At 43.9% G+C, this 14,662-nt stretch overlaps 3 protein-coding genes across 6 annotated transcripts; 2 read left to right on the plus strand and 1 right to left on the minus strand.

Moving 5' to 3' along the window:
* The first annotated feature begins 22 nt into the window (after positions 1-22).
* LOC135944668 (uncharacterized) lies at positions 23-5,003 on the plus strand. Its single transcript, XM_065491767.1, has 10 exons — positions 23-158; positions 578-804; positions 855-1,113; positions 1,177-1,360; positions 1,432-1,523; positions 1,581-1,671; positions 1,730-2,045; positions 2,580-3,064; positions 3,781-3,946; positions 3,997-5,003. Exons 2-10 carry the CDS (start codon positions 690-692, stop codon positions 4,383-4,385), a joined length of 2,097 nt encoding a protein of 698 aa, XP_065347839.1. The 5' UTR covers positions 23-158; positions 578-689; the 3' UTR covers positions 4,386-5,003.
* On the minus strand, positions 4,989-11,652 carry e(y)3 (enhancer of yellow 3). Of its 2 annotated transcripts, XM_065491763.1 has the most exons (15): positions 11,501-11,652; positions 9,939-11,197; positions 9,250-9,484; positions 8,039-9,022; positions 7,353-7,676; positions 7,061-7,298; positions 6,879-7,004; positions 6,590-6,827; positions 6,401-6,541; positions 6,174-6,346; positions 5,967-6,114; positions 5,722-5,890; positions 5,599-5,660; positions 5,364-5,470; positions 4,989-5,238 (listed from the first exon to the last, which is right to left on the minus strand). In XM_065491763.1, the coding sequence occupies exons 2-15, from the start codon at positions 11,186-11,188 to the stop codon at positions 5,105-5,107; spliced, it is 4,329 nt and encodes a 1,442-aa protein (XP_065347835.1). In that variant the 5' UTR covers positions 11,189-11,197; positions 11,501-11,652; the 3' UTR covers positions 4,989-5,104. The 2 variants fall into 2 exon arrangements, with proteins under 2 accessions (XP_065347835.1, XP_065347837.1); XM_065491765.1 differs by lacking the exon at positions 5,364-5,470.
* Positions 11,653-11,785: 133 nt separating this feature from the next.
* Ak2 (Adenylate kinase 2) lies at positions 11,786-14,662 on the plus strand. Of its 3 annotated transcripts, none has more exons than XM_065491782.1 (7): positions 11,786-11,939; positions 12,478-12,615; positions 12,677-12,794; positions 12,850-12,968; positions 13,214-13,381; positions 13,439-13,553; positions 14,334-14,662. In XM_065491782.1, the coding sequence occupies exons 2-7, from the start codon at positions 12,502-12,504 to the stop codon at positions 14,438-14,440; spliced, it is 741 nt and encodes a 246-aa protein (XP_065347854.1). In that variant the 5' UTR covers positions 11,786-11,939; positions 12,478-12,501; the 3' UTR covers positions 14,441-14,662. The 3 variants fall into 3 exon arrangements, with proteins under 3 accessions (XP_065347854.1, XP_065347855.1, XP_065347856.1); XM_065491783.1 differs by having other exon boundaries at positions 11,903-11,942; positions 12,476-12,615; XM_065491784.1 differs by lacking the exon at positions 11,786-11,939 and adding an exon at positions 12,129-12,344.

The following is a 14,662-nucleotide window of genomic DNA, read 5'->3' on the forward strand; positions in this document are numbered from 1 at the left end:
CGTTTTTTCTTTACTTTAGGTCTGCTTGAAGCTCAACGCCTAGAGCTTTTGCGCAATCTGTTCATACGGCAACCTTCGTCACACCCAACCTCAGCCTGTCCGCCTGGCCCAGTATTTTTCCAAAGACTCGTGGAATTCTCGATGGAGAGGTCGTCAAGGTGAGTGCTTAAGTAGGTGGTATTGGCCCTGGCCGCTTGGGAGGTGTCCGACCCTTGCGCCCTGGCGATTGCTCCGTCGGTCGTGCGGTGCGGGGGCTAAAAATAGGTGCGGATTCAATTTCTGACGTCCCCTGTGGACATGCACCCGTTGATCATTTTTAGATAAAAAACAATTTTCGGACCCATCACTCAAAATGAACACTATTTTTTTACATACATATTTTGATAATGGGAAAAGTGCGAGAGGTTTGTGAATATTTCTGGATAAAGTTTTTATAGCATATCGCCTAAACTGTACAACAAAACACCCTAAATATTTAAGGACTGGACAATTATTATAATATGCTCAGTCTTTAATGGATCTCATTTTTATTTTTTTGTGTTGACACGTGTTTACAATTGTTTTGATTGAATTCCAGATGACACATTGGACCAATAGTCGCTGCAGCGATTCTTCAAAGCTTTGAGAGGGCACTTGAGCTCACTCTTATTTTCTATTGTTCTGGCATTAATTGAGTGCAAGTCGGCAAAATGAGGGTGGTTGGCTTGGTGAGCGGCGGAAAGGACAGCTGCTACAATATGATGCAGTGTGTCGCCGCAGGACACTCGCTGGTAGCACTCGCCAACTTGCAGCCTAATGTTGATGGTGAGTTGACGAATCTCCAGTTCGGTGCTGACTCTTATCTTTCCTCCCAGGCGAGATGGACAGCTATATGTACCAGTCAGTGGGACACGAGGGTGTGGAAGCGCTAGCCGAAGCAATGGACCTGCCGCTCTTTCGTCAGATTACTAAAGGGCATACTAAACAAACGGGCAAAGAGTACAACCCTGAGGAAGGTGATGAGGTCGAGGACCTTTTTCTCCTGCTCCAAACTATCAAGCAGGAGGTCGGCGTGGAAGCTGTCTCGGTCGGTGCCATCCTCTCCGACTACCAGCGTGTCCGGGTCGAGAATGTGTAATTAAATTTTAGTATTCCAAATTACATGCTTGTCTTCACAGACTTAATTTCATTCCTCAGTTGTGCCAGACTTGGACTTATATGTTTGGCATTCCTGTGGCAGCGAGACCAGGCAGAACTTCTTGCCGAAATGGTAGCTAGTGGCGTTCAAGCCATCCTGGTCAAGGTTGCAGCTCTCGGACTCGACCCTGCGCAACATCTGGGAAGGGACATTTCAGAAGTGGCGCCACATCTCCTTAGAATGGTGACTATTTAGTTTCCTAATGTTCTAAATTAAAATCTGTTTTACCCATCTAATTTATGATGACTTTCTAGAAAGAAAAATGGGGCCTAAATGTGTGCGGTGAAGGAGGAGAGTACGAAACTTTTACGTTAGACTGTCCATTATTTAACAAAGCCATTGTAGTGTAAGTGTCGTCAACATCAGCTCAATGCCGTTGTGACAAATAATTTCTTTCCTACAGAGATGACTACCAGACTGTGATTCATGATGACAATGCCGTTGCACCAGTTGGCTACCTTAGTTTTAAAAAGATGCGACTTATTGAAAAATCGGTATATATAGGTTAACTATCTCAGTTAAACTATGATTTTAATTTATGAAATGTTACAGCCTGACATAACACTGATGCCCTTGACTGAACGAATTATGGCTTCAGGTGTGAGAAGCCCTAAAGTTTTTCTCAATGGCACGGAATCAAGTGAATCTTCAATCAAAGATAATGAAGATGATAATAACGAAGAAATGAAACCAGAGGTCGAGGCAGCCGTTACAGTCGACGCCCCTTCACCTGTTGTGTATGAGGAGAAGCTTTGCAACCATCCACGGATACAATGCAACTCTACTGGCTGGTGTTGGGTCACAGGGGTTCATGGCGAGGGAGGTTCCTGCGCTGATGCCATGAGCAGTGCTCTTGATAAGTTGCAAGGTAAGTGGGGTGTCATAGTTGTTTGTTCCAGACGGGGACTTTAATTTAATACAAATTCTGCCACATAATATTTTGTAGCTTAAACTGCGAATTTGCTTTAGAGGCTTGAGACGTGACAAAATTCAACATTTTTTTTTATTTTTCTTCAGTTATTTTAGTCTCATATATGTAGTGTCTCACTTATACAAAATTTAATGTCGACAAGCATGTCATGTAAACATGTCTCTTTAAGTAACGAAGGTTTTATTGTAATTTTGGTTTACCTTACAAGGAAACTCTTATTATTGTTGTTAGCAGAAAGCTCTGAGATCTCTGGGTTAATTTCAGAAGCATCAAATCTGCTTTCCCATGATCTTATTTTAAGTACCATACTTAGTCGAAAATCTATTATTCAGCGCAATAGTGGCATTAATTTAACAACACACATATTTTTTAATAATATGCAAATCACAAATTTCCCCTTTATTACTTTCCTTGCAACAATTTTTTTCTATTAAATCTCAATTTCCCTTTTTTGATTGACATAATTACCAGAACTTCTCGAATCACGCTGCATGAGTATATCTGACGTGGTTGGCGTGTCGCTCTGGATTCGGGACCTAACGCAGTTCGCGGCTGTGAATGAGAGATTTAGTGCCCGAATGTTTTCGAGTGGTGGCCAACCACCTGTTCGCGCGTGTCTTGAGGTCGGTTTGCCTGAAAACTGGCCCGTGCTGCTGGAGGCGACGGCACACAGGACGCCGCAGCAGGAGAGCTCCGAAGAGGCAGCTGAGCTGCCCAAACAGTCCCTGCACGTGCAGTCTCTGTCACATTGGGCACCGGCCAGCATCGGCCCCTACAGCCAGGCCGTGCGAGTTGACGCAGTGGTGCAAGTGGCCGGCCAGATCGCCCTGAACCCTAGCTCTGGGCAGTTGCTCGAGAACGCCGGCGTGCAGGCACAGTGCCTGCTGGCCATGCGACATGTCAGTCGCATCCTAGCCGCCATGAACTCCCGGTTCGAACTCCAAGATGTAGTGCAGGTATGTGAATGAATAATTCAAGAAGTGTCCTTTGTCCTTTATCTTTCATTTATTTTTCTATTTTCTTTTATTTTTTAATCTGTTTTTTTCAAGATAGAAGTAACAAAAAACTCCTAATAACCTAGCAAACGAACGAAATGAGCACACAAGCCTCATTGGAGGAAGTTCAGTCCAAAAAAGGGGCAGAATTCAAGAGCTAAAATCGAGTTAAAATAAGGAAACTCAAATTTTATAATAGATACTAATTAATATATTCAAATGTTTGAGTCTGGAAGGCGAGAGTAAAAGTGTTTTTGTCAAACCATTCTGTATCTTGTTAGTCTGTGCCCTTGATGGCAGCGCAGAAGACACTACCCATGAATATCTGAAATCTATCTTTTCATCACCTTTATTTGATTAAATCATCAAATATTACTAATCATAATTATAATTTACCTGACATCAGCTTAATCCAGGTTTTCGTCGGTATTAGGCTGTCAAGAAGTTGACGGAATAATAAAGGGAGGTTTGGGAGACCAGAGGTTTTTAAACTTATATTAAAAAATCTTTTGGAATCTATTTCATCAGTGTAACTTTTTCGTATTGATATAAAACTGGTAAAATGCTCACATGTTACGTTTTTGTCTTGCTGGAGTAGTTGAATTAATGAAGTTAATGCATGTCATGCACAATCATAATTCGAGTTATTTTTAAGAGAATAATCATTCTGTTCTCAGGGAGTTTGTTACTTGACTTGCAAAAATGCAGTCCAGACTGTCCGCCGGCTGTGGGAGAGACACACCACAAACGCCATAGTTGACTTTGTCATAGTTCCTGCCCTGCCAAGAGGCGCTCTTCTGGAATGGAGCGTCTGGGCCCACGCTCACAACCGGCGGTTTGAGTGTAAGGCATAGAAATTTATTAGTTTTCCTTAAATAGAAATTCTCTTGTAGACGAAGAGACTGGCTGCTTGCTTACCGACGAGTCTGACGAGAGCGCGAACCGGCCGCAGGCGTCGATCCGCAGTCGATGGAGCTACGACGGCACCGTGGCAGCCGTCGTGTGCTATGTTGAAGGCGAGCAGACACTCGACTCGCTCACGCATGCCGTCGAGTACGCCATGGGCAAGCTGCTCCGCGAGGCGCCGGCCGCCAGTGCGCTCACCGTGCGGGCTTTCTACCGGACTGGGGCGCTTGACGCCGAGGTGCTGCAAGAGGCTATCTCGCGAGTGCAAAGTGTCCTGCTTGAGAAGCGAATCGAGATGGGCGCCACCCTGGTGCCTGTCGTTGGCCTGCAGGACGAACACACCGTCCTCTCCTTGTGCGGTCTGCGCTTCCAGTAAGTGGTAACCAGCAGGCACAAAGCTACCTCCCAATTTTCAAGCCCCTCTCAGGGAGTGACGGGCGCCAACTTTCATTTTGATACAAACAACGACGCTGATTTTTTTTATGTAAAAACTTTTGTTCTTTGTTGTGTACACTTGCCTTTTCATGGAGACAGAGTTTAGGTGCATGCCTTGAACGACTGACAAGGCAGCTCGTTTTGCAAACGCCATTTCGTACCTAACTGGTCTCTGAAATTACTTTGCAACTTAACTAAAAATTTAACACTTCTACTTGCCTTTGTTGTGATATAAATGACTTCTGATCAAATAATTGTTGCTTACGTGTTTTGTGACACAGGCAGAATTTTAGAACAAATTTTAGATACACCCAGCTACACCTTGTTAGTAATATTTATTGAACGAGATGTTTACCACTCGCAAGTAACGATTTTGTAACTGTTCTGTTGTTATTCTCTTATTCTTTCTTGACAAAACACGCTTATTTTTATTGATCCGTTACATTGACTGCTCTTCACAGAAACTCAGATGTGCAAAGTTAAACGGAACTAAACGCGTTGGAGGCGTTGCTCTTTTCCAATGGAAATAAATAATAAAGCATAATCAGAAATGAGAAGACCTTTTTAATTTATATTTAATTGAAAAACAAGTTTATTATTGATCATGTACACCCAATATAATGGAATTAAAGCAGTAGTTAAACATCAAAATAAATATAGCTAGTGGACCTTGCCCACAACCTTTAAAAAGCCTTTGTTGGAAGGGGTTGCTCGCACTTGGCTTCCCTCTTGACAGTTGTCGCAGACAAAATTCAGCTTAGCTAGCTCTGGGCCTGGCGCCAGTTTGCAGCACTCTGCGAAAACGAGAAAATTAGGGCGTTTATAACGCAGAATGATGTTAATGATGTCAAGACAGCTGTTGTTAATGCGGGGAAACGGTGAGAACCAAAACAAGGGTTGAGGCGGAAGCAAGACATACCTGCATGCATCCACTTGTCACAGATGGAACAGTTGACCATGGTTGTGCTGTCCGTTTTTGAGTAACAACGCGAACAATGCTGGCAATAGCTTCCCTTTTTCCACAGCCTGTTCAAGCCACACAACAGACAACAACACTCAGTTAGTCGGGTGTCAAACAGGCATGCAACTTCACCAATAATGAGAGGACGTCATGCGGATGGAACAAAACATTTTAAGCAAACACCGCCACTCACCTGGAGCAAGGCACACACAGCGTCTGGGCGTAGACTTTGCTGTTCTTATCTCCCTTCTTGAACTGAAACAACCACAAAAGCAGGCTTAGCATGGGTAAAATCAATCAAAATGTCAATGCGTACCTCATGCTGCCACTGGGGCGCTTTTTCCGGCGAATTTGGTGGCATAGGCTGCGGAGGAGCTTCGGTGCCAGAGGGATCGATGCTACCGCAAGAACCGCAAATTGCACATACCTTGCAGTGCCACCGCCCTTCAGGCACTTTCCTCAGGCCGACACAGTAAATGTGGTAGCTGGAACAACATTGAAAAAGTTTCATGACTAAATGCAGCAGAGGTTTTAAGTCTAGAGTAAAGGTGAGTCACATACCCTCTGTCACAGAGATCACAGAAGAGCATCTTGTCTTCGTCGGCAGGGTCTTTGCACTGGATGCACGTTTTGCAATCGGTGCACTGCCACATGTAACGTCGGATGTGGATGAGCATGTCTGTGCTGAGACCCAAACAGAGTAGATGACCTTTTGAAAATTAAAAAGATGATCATAATCAGAAACTATAGGGGCATGAACCAATTTACCATGCGTATTGCATTGCGAACATGTTATCATGTTGTCTGGCTGTCCAGGGAAAGAGCACGTTCTGCATTTAGTCCCAGCTGGAGGCGCGTTTGCAATATTCTCCTGATCCGCCTCTGGGGCTGTAGACAAACTGTCAGCAGAGTCCGCGGATCCTTCGCTTGAAGTGTCACTTCTGTACCAAAAAACGCAAGTGAAAACAGAGAATCGCAATGAAAGACATTCTTACGAGCTGTCATCCGAGGACGAAGAGCCTTCAGAGTCCGACTGGCTGCCTTCAGACATCTTCTCCTCTAATTGCTCATTTGGCCTCAGAGGACCATACATTACCGTATTAACCGGAAGATATTTGAGCTCGTTGGCCGAGTAGCTGCATTTTAAATTAATATAAGTCATTAAAACACTGAAATATACATACTCTTTGTAATAGTCCGTGTATTGTCCAGGGATCAACGCAACAGGATAGGTGCCAGGCGCTGGCTTGGCATTGTTCATCACTGTTTTCCTCTTTTGCTCAGGGAAGTGGAAGGTCATTGTTTGCAGATCACAACAACACCTTCTTTCTTCGCGTCTTTCCTTATTAAAGCTTGCGTTCCATTTTGCTGCCGACTGCATCGCTCTTGTTTTCGCATCCATGGGTTTGAAAACTGACATTGCTGCTCAGCATAATTAGCAACAAAAATAACACAAACATGGCATTTACTTACACTTGGCCTTGTTTTGCATTTCTTTGGCGTGCCGCTCTCTTACTGCTCGCTTGTACTCTTCGTATTTTTCATGATAATCAGCTGACATTATGTCCAACACTTCTGCGCTTAGCACAGCAGTTAAGCCTACACGTAATGACGTTAAAAAACAGAGGTCAAATAAATATGGAAATGGGATGTACCTAAATCACACATGGACTCTGAAACTATTCCCTTCTCCTGTAGAAACTCCCTTTCTTGGGGCTCCACAGGTCGCCGTTTCAGCTCTGGATATTTTCGCTTAAATGATTTGACGCCCAAAAAGAGTGCAATCTGCTCTTGCAGCATGTAAGTGTCCGCCAACCTGTCATTGGGTGGCCACTGATACTCAGCCACATCATCAGCTGTCACCTCCAAAGGCTGCAATATGGGTAGCACAAACTGCAAGATCGATTTTCATGATAAGAGTAAGAACAGTAAACCGTGACAACATACTCTTTTTCTTGGAGCGGAGTCTGTCAGTTTTCCTTGCTGACTGTCTTCAGCAGTGGCACTCATGCGAGTTTCCTCATCCTGTGGACCGTTAGGCGTTTCCCTGACTGGTTTCGGTTTTGGTGTTCGCTGCTTGGGAGTCTTTGGCGTCTTTTTTGGCTCCGCTTTTGTGCTTTCCCTTTTACGGTACTGCCGCTTTTCCTTCTTTTTCTCTGGCGGCGGAGAAGAACTGGATTGTTCTTGGGTTTCTTCACTGCCTGCCTCTTCTCCCTTTAGCTCCCTCTCCTGTGCAAGGGCTTCTTCTCGTGCCTTTGCCTCAGCAGCGAGCTAAAAATTATATTTTTAACTTCCATTCAATTTCCTACATATACACTATGTTTGTTAGTTAAAATTGGTCAAATTACGATTTACATTCCAGCTGATATTAATACAGACTAAAAGTCTAATTTAGACTTTGTAAACAATTCACTTTTTACTCTTTGCGCTTCTTGACCAGTCAGATATCATGGAAACTGAGGATGAAGTCTTTTGTCTCTTAAAGATTGTATAATTTTAATGTTTAATTTTGAAACATTAGTATTATTTTTGGTAATGAAAATAATAATATTGAGTTTGTTGGTCTTTGTAAATTTAAGTGTAGCTTGAATGGAGAAAAATAAATAATAGTAAATAATTCAAAACAAATTTACCTGCAACAAGAGAGCCTTAGGTTTCCTTCCCCGCTTTTTCTTGATTGGAGTTTCCCCGTCAGGTGGAGTAGGAGGAGGAAGCTCGACCTTTTTGGCTGCCTCTTTGGCTTTTTCCTCTTCTTCGTGCTTTTCTTTTGCTCTCCTTGGCCTTTTCGGTCGCAGCAATTCCGGATTCAGATCCACTGGCTTTCTCTTGCCTCTCTTTCTACCAGGTTTCTTTTTCTCCGGCACGTCTGGTGCTGGCATATCTTCATCCACCAACACCATTTGTCCCTCCTCGTCTTCTGTACCCTCCTTGCTCTCAAATGCACCTTGGAAATCTTCGCACGAGTTTGAGTCAATGACAACCGGCTCTGGTTGCCTACTGGTTGACGGTTGACTAATCTGCACATCAACCTGGAATGGTGGCCTCATCTCTGGCTCAGCAGGTTCCGTTTCTGGAGCGTTTCCCTGCCCAGATGGAACCGCTGTGATGATAACTCCTGCTTTCCTGAGCTGCTCCATAAGAGAGGCGTTCGGTGGTGCAATGTGGTTCGCGTCTCTGCTTGGACCTGGAGAAGGGGGCGGCGGAGATCTGCGCGGTGGTCTGTCAGGTGAGGCTTTCCGCTTCTTGCCCTTGTCGTCACCTGGGAATTTATCTCCAGGAGCAGTCGCCATCGAAGGACCGGCTAACTGCATGGCCAGAAAGCTGTGGGGAGTCTCAGCTGGCTTCTGAGAAGATGAGGGAGACATCTGCGGAGACAGCAAAAAGCTGGAACCCGCCTCGGGTTGGTGTCCGCTCATGGCGTTATCTGTTGGCTCTGGCAGGGACGGCGGCGAAATGCTTTGAGTTGGTGGACTAAAGTTGCTTCGCGCAAAGGTGTGAGTGGCCCTGGCTGGGGTTGACAACAGACCCCGCAGACCTGAAGTAGTGCTGCTCGCGCCGCTGCTATCTCTCACATCATTCTCGCGCTGGCGGTGAGGCATGCTATTGCTCGTACTGACCTGCAAAAGGTGAATAAAAAATGCACACAGTGAGAAGTAGCAGAGTAAATTGGGAAATGACGTTGCGAAAAAGATTTCCGCAAATTTCATGAGTAATTGGTAACAAATTGCATGTTCACGTCATACTTCAAATTTGTATTGAATTAACACGTGGAAAAAACAACTTGAAAGCGAATTATCGGAATCAAAGGAGCTAATTTTGGGGTGACAAAGATAAAATTATTTACCAGCGGATCCCTTGACAGTCTTGAAGCAAGGAGGCCACTAAGAGTGTTGCTCGTAGATATTGGAATGTCGACACTGGAAGATACTCCTGCTCCTGACGCTGCTGGCCAGGAGGTGGAGACGTTTCCTCTCTGCTGGGAAGTACTCACTTGGCCAGTTTGGTCTTCCTCTGTTGTACTCACTTCTTCAGCTCCACTGATAGCACTCTGGTCCACAGTTGTGCTATCTGGACCACATCTGAGAAAAGATTAAAAGTCAATGGAGGTAGAAATCATTATTAAAGCTGACGCCCCAATTTAACCTGTTCGCGCGGAAACTTGTGGAGCCTGAACCGAATAAAATGATGTTAACAAAAATTAGAAAAATTACTTCGTTTTACCAGTGCAACAGTTAATTCTGTTGTTTATCTTTTTGAATTTTTTTAAGAATTTTCGATTCCTGACCGTACAAGCATAATTAACAAATTCCATCTCATCTAGGGAAATTTCCTCAATATTTTTAAATCATCATCATAAAAATTAGTTGTATTCAAAACTCACAATATCAGCTATCACGCTTTGCGCTTTGAGGAAAAAAGGGAAAAAGAGGTTGCCACAACACATACCCAAATTGAATTTTTGACACTTCATATTTTTGTTTGACATTTGCAGACATTTTTGAATTCTTTTTAGAATATAAAAATATTAATTACCTGTTGGCAACTGCTGGTTCGGTGTGCGAAGAGATGAGCTGCCGCATCAAGGCAGAGTGGCCCAGTCCTGCAGAGGACACACGGAGTTGTTGGGCCAACACTGATTCACCTGGCAGGGGCCTCTGAGAGCCTGACGTCACTCTTCGGGCTGCTTCTTCCGCGACCGACCTGCTTTCATTGGCAACACTCGGTGCTACAGGAATGTCGAGAGCTCGAGATCCTCCAATCTGACCTTCAGGTCGCAATCTTCCCATCGAGGGCGAATCAGGTCGCACGACCTGCACCTGAGGCTGTGCCAAAGGGTCAGCCTCCGAACTGGCAGGCCTCTCGGCGGTCAGCAAAGAAGCGATGATGTTGTTGCTGGAGGAGGACATGATCTCCGCCTGTGGCTCAGGTTGCAGATCATCTGAACCTGACACTGCCACAGGCTCTTCGTCAACCGACGCTTCTGCTTCGTGCCCACTGGAGATGAGCATTTCCTCTTCTTCCTCCTCCTCAGCCTCCAACTCAGGTTGGTTTAGCCTGCTTGATTCCACGCCATCGTTGTTATTTTCGCTGGAAGTCAACTGCTCCTCCAAACCTTCAGAAATCTCTTCAACGTTGGAAGACGAGCCAGCTTCCACCTCTGGATTGAACTCGTGTGACCCGGACACAGAACTGCCCTCCAGTCGCATTTCAGAGCTGGAAGCCCCCTCGTCCCTAACTGCGTCACCGGAGCCACTAACATTTTGTCCATTGTTGGGAGAGACGTCAGCACTCTGCTGTTGAGTGGTCGAAATTTCTCTGGTTTCTACCGATTCAGAGGCGGACGCTGGCTGAATGTCCTCCTCGTCGTCCTCAGACGTGCTGTCGTATGACATAAGCATTTGCCACGCTTTTGAGGTGCCTTCTGACACAGCCGCCTGACCCTCCTGCTGGGCTCTAGAGGAACTTGCCGGAGGCTGCTCAGCTGTCCACACATTGGAGCCGGTCACATTGCCACTGACGTGAGCGTCCAAGTACTCCTCAGAGCTATTTGACTTGGAATCTTCCTCTCTTTGCTCGTTTGTTGTGGAGGTAAGGTCTGGCGTTTGGTTGTCTACAGTCGCGACAGCGTCAGAAGTGTCCGGCGACAAGGAGCGAGCGACTGGTGCGTCGCTTGTTGAGGCACCCTCCTCAGCTGGTTGATTTTGCCGCCCTACGTTACATGTAGAGGACACTTCACTGCTGTTGAAGTCCTTTGAGTCGTCGTTGGAGGAGTCCGACATCATGAGGTGCCTCTGAAAATAATTTGTTCAACGTCAATAAAACCGCCAAAATTAGAAAACTTGATCTGTGGAAATTCAGTAAAGCTTCTTTAATCGATTCAATTATACATTCACGTATTTAGTCTCGTTTCCGAGATGCCAAACAGAAAGGATGGAAAAAACGGCAATTCGAAAGCAATGTTTTTATTGTCATACGGAATGAGGCTGGCAAGTCAATGACTCGGACGGACGTCATTTCTCTGGCCTAATTAAAATATTTAAGTTCCACATGCACGACATTAGAGCATTCGAAATTATAAGACAAAATTTTCTTACCAGTAGTTCATAATAACATAAAAAAACACGAAACACTGACACAAATTTGGCGCAAAATTAATTCGCAAAAGGAATATTTTTACACCAACAACGAGCAACGCCAAAGCTTGGGGTCACTGGTGTTAGAGCCGGCTATCACCAGATGTCAGCATTGAACAGCGCGAAAAAGTGGGCGAAACAGGAAGCTGCTTTTGAGTTTGAGGGTATCCGAATGCGCCATATTTGCTGTTGTTTTCGTGAAATTTTTACGGATGTTTAAAAAAAGCACCACTAACAACATGGCACCTGTATGCATGCATTTTTCGCAATAATCCTGATTTGAGTTTTCTGATTGGTCATTGCGAGAGCTTTTGGCCAGTTGCCTCCCGAATCAAAAATATTCACTTTCACCCTTGGTTGCTTGGTTGGTGCCGGAACGATTGCCCATTTCATCCCAGCTGTAAGTTGACCTTTTACGTTCAGAACTGAACTGTTTTTCATCTGACAAACACTACTTGTTATATTAATTTATTGGTATTTGGTGAGGCCTTGCCCCTGTGTTACTCGCATTCCACAAGTGATGCTTTTTTTGTAACTGAAGTGACACAAATTGACACTAAACATAATTTTTTGTTAACATCTTTAAAAGTACCGGTCTACGTGTCTGTTAATTGGATAAATTTGCACTTGACGTCTTCGTCTTTTGAAAGGCTCAGAGGCAGGTCTCGTGACACTATGACAGCATTTTGACCTCTGGACAGATTGCGAATCATCACCCACTTTTTCTCTCGTCACAACGAGCCCCTTTTTTGAGGCTTTAAAAAAGCAGCACTCTTGGCCGACACACACACAATAAACCCAGCGCGTGCGTTTCTATTTTTAGTTTGAACCGGCTGACCTATTAGTATTTAACGTTTAATAGGCCTTGCGACTGCTTAATAACTTGTTGATCGCGATAGCCAAAGAGCAAAATTGTAATCAGTCTTGATGGTTCGCAGGAAGTGAGTCTCCAGTAAAAAATAATGCCGCCCGCAACTTCCGCAGCACCGGCTGCAGCCCCTGAGCCGGCAACCGATGCCCAGCCGGGCATCAACGCAATCCTGCTTGGACCCCCAGGCTCAGGAAAGGGAACGCAGGTACATAAATTTCATCCTTAATTAAGTGGAAGGGTTATTATTTTTTCAACCAATTTCGCAGGCGCCTCTTCTTAAAAAGAAATACTGCGTGTGCCACTTATCAACAGGCGACATGCTCAGAGCTGAAATTGGTACAGGCTCGCCGCTTGGAAAAACGTTGAAGAAAACCTTGGATGCTGGTAATTATTATTACTTGTCGCTCTTAAAATATATGCTGTAAAATTTACCCATCAGGGGCACTCGTCAGTGATGATTTGGTTGTGGACCTGATCGAAACAAACTTGGACAAACCTGAGTGCAAAAATGGTTTTCTTTTGGATGGTTTCCCTCGCACCATTCCCCAAGCACAGAAGGTACCTTTTTGCATGATTTAGCAAATATTTGTCTGAATATGAATACAAAGTGCAAGGCAATGAAATTGTTTAATCTGCGATCTTATCACTGGGTCACTGCAGCTCTAAATATGGAATCGTGTACCCAGACACTAGACACTTGAATTCAAGATTCAATGACACATTGTTTCCTCTGAAATAATTATATTTTTACTAGACTTGATGCGTTAGCTTATTAATATTTAGCAATTTCAATCTGTTTTCAGCTTGACAAATTGCTGGACAAGCGCAAGACCGGCCTTGACGCAGTTGTTGAGTTTGGCATAGATGACAGCTTGTTGGTTCGCAGGATCACTGGCAGACTAATCCATGTTGCGAGCGGACGGTCATATCACGAAGAGTTCCACCCACCACAGAAGCCAATGACTGATGATGTGACTATTGTTCATTATCAAATGACACCGCGTCTTAAACTCAAATAAATTTGGCAGATCACGGGGGAGCCTTTGATTCGCCGCTCAGATGACAACGCAAAAACTCTGGTGACGCGCCTTGAAGCATATCACAAGCAGACCAGCCCCCTCGTTGAGTACTACAAACTTAAAGGTAACATGAAATAAATAAACTCCCCAGGAATACAAGAATAATATTATTAAAATTGCATATTCATAAAATGATTTGATAAACAAGAATTTTTACCAAGCCGTTGGCTCGAATTGTTCAGCGCGTGCACTTTCACTGTGCGAATTAGAGCAATGAAATTCGTCAATATCTTTTTAATTAGCAGTAAAAAAGCGTGATGTAGAGAATAAAGCAACGTTCAAGAGTTGGTTGGTTTTTAACTACCTGAAACTCTCTAAAATTACTGATTTGGCCAAAAACGGAAGATGCTTGATGTTTTGACCCCTGCAGTAAGCACTCTACTTTTGAAACAAATTTAATTCCTTAGGATAAGTAGCAGAAACATTCATCGCTGATCTTTCCAATCTCTCCACTTGCATCTCACTGAGACAAATTTTCCTCGTACAATAATTTAATGGGCTAAAATTCCTTGGCTTTAATCTTGATCTAAAGTTAGAGAACTTAGAGGGGGGGGGCAGCTTTAGTACAAAAGCGTGTGACTACCATTTACTATACTCATAGCCAGCCAGTCCATATTTCCCATGTGGGAGTAGTCATCGTTAAGGAAAGTCGAGATTAGAATAAGACTTAAGGTGAGAAATCTTTTTACCCTGCTGAGAATTGCATAGGGGGTAACTGGATTATCAGATCCTTATCTCTACTATCCTTTGCCATTATAAAATCTATTCTTCAACAAAAATACCCCACAATTTTCTGTTTCTTTTCCAGTTTAATTATTTTAATTGTTTGTTAAATTTGTTGCAGGCATTCATCACTACGTTGATGCTGCGAAAGCGTCTTCTGAAGTTTTCAGTAAAATCGATGGCATTTTCCAGTCAGCTCGCAGCAAGGACAAGGTCCTGTTTGTCTAAGCATAAACTATCTACGTGTAGTTATCGCCGTGAAATAAGAAATGAATCATGCTAGACAAATGATTTAATTTGGTCAATTTGGAACAAATGGATTAAAGCAAACGGGGTGTTTGGGAAATGTTGTGTTATTTTTCTGTCAGATGAACTGGCAATAAAAAAATTCAAGCTCTAAACGTAAGAACGTCATTTTATTTGAAATAAAAAAGAATCATTTGTCCCTGA

Source organism: Cloeon dipterum, chromosome 4 (assembly GCF_949628265.1).
Source record: "Cloeon dipterum chromosome 4, ieCloDipt1.1, whole genome shotgun sequence".
NCBI classification, from domain to species: Eukaryota; Metazoa; Arthropoda; class Insecta; order Ephemeroptera; family Baetidae; genus Cloeon; species Cloeon dipterum.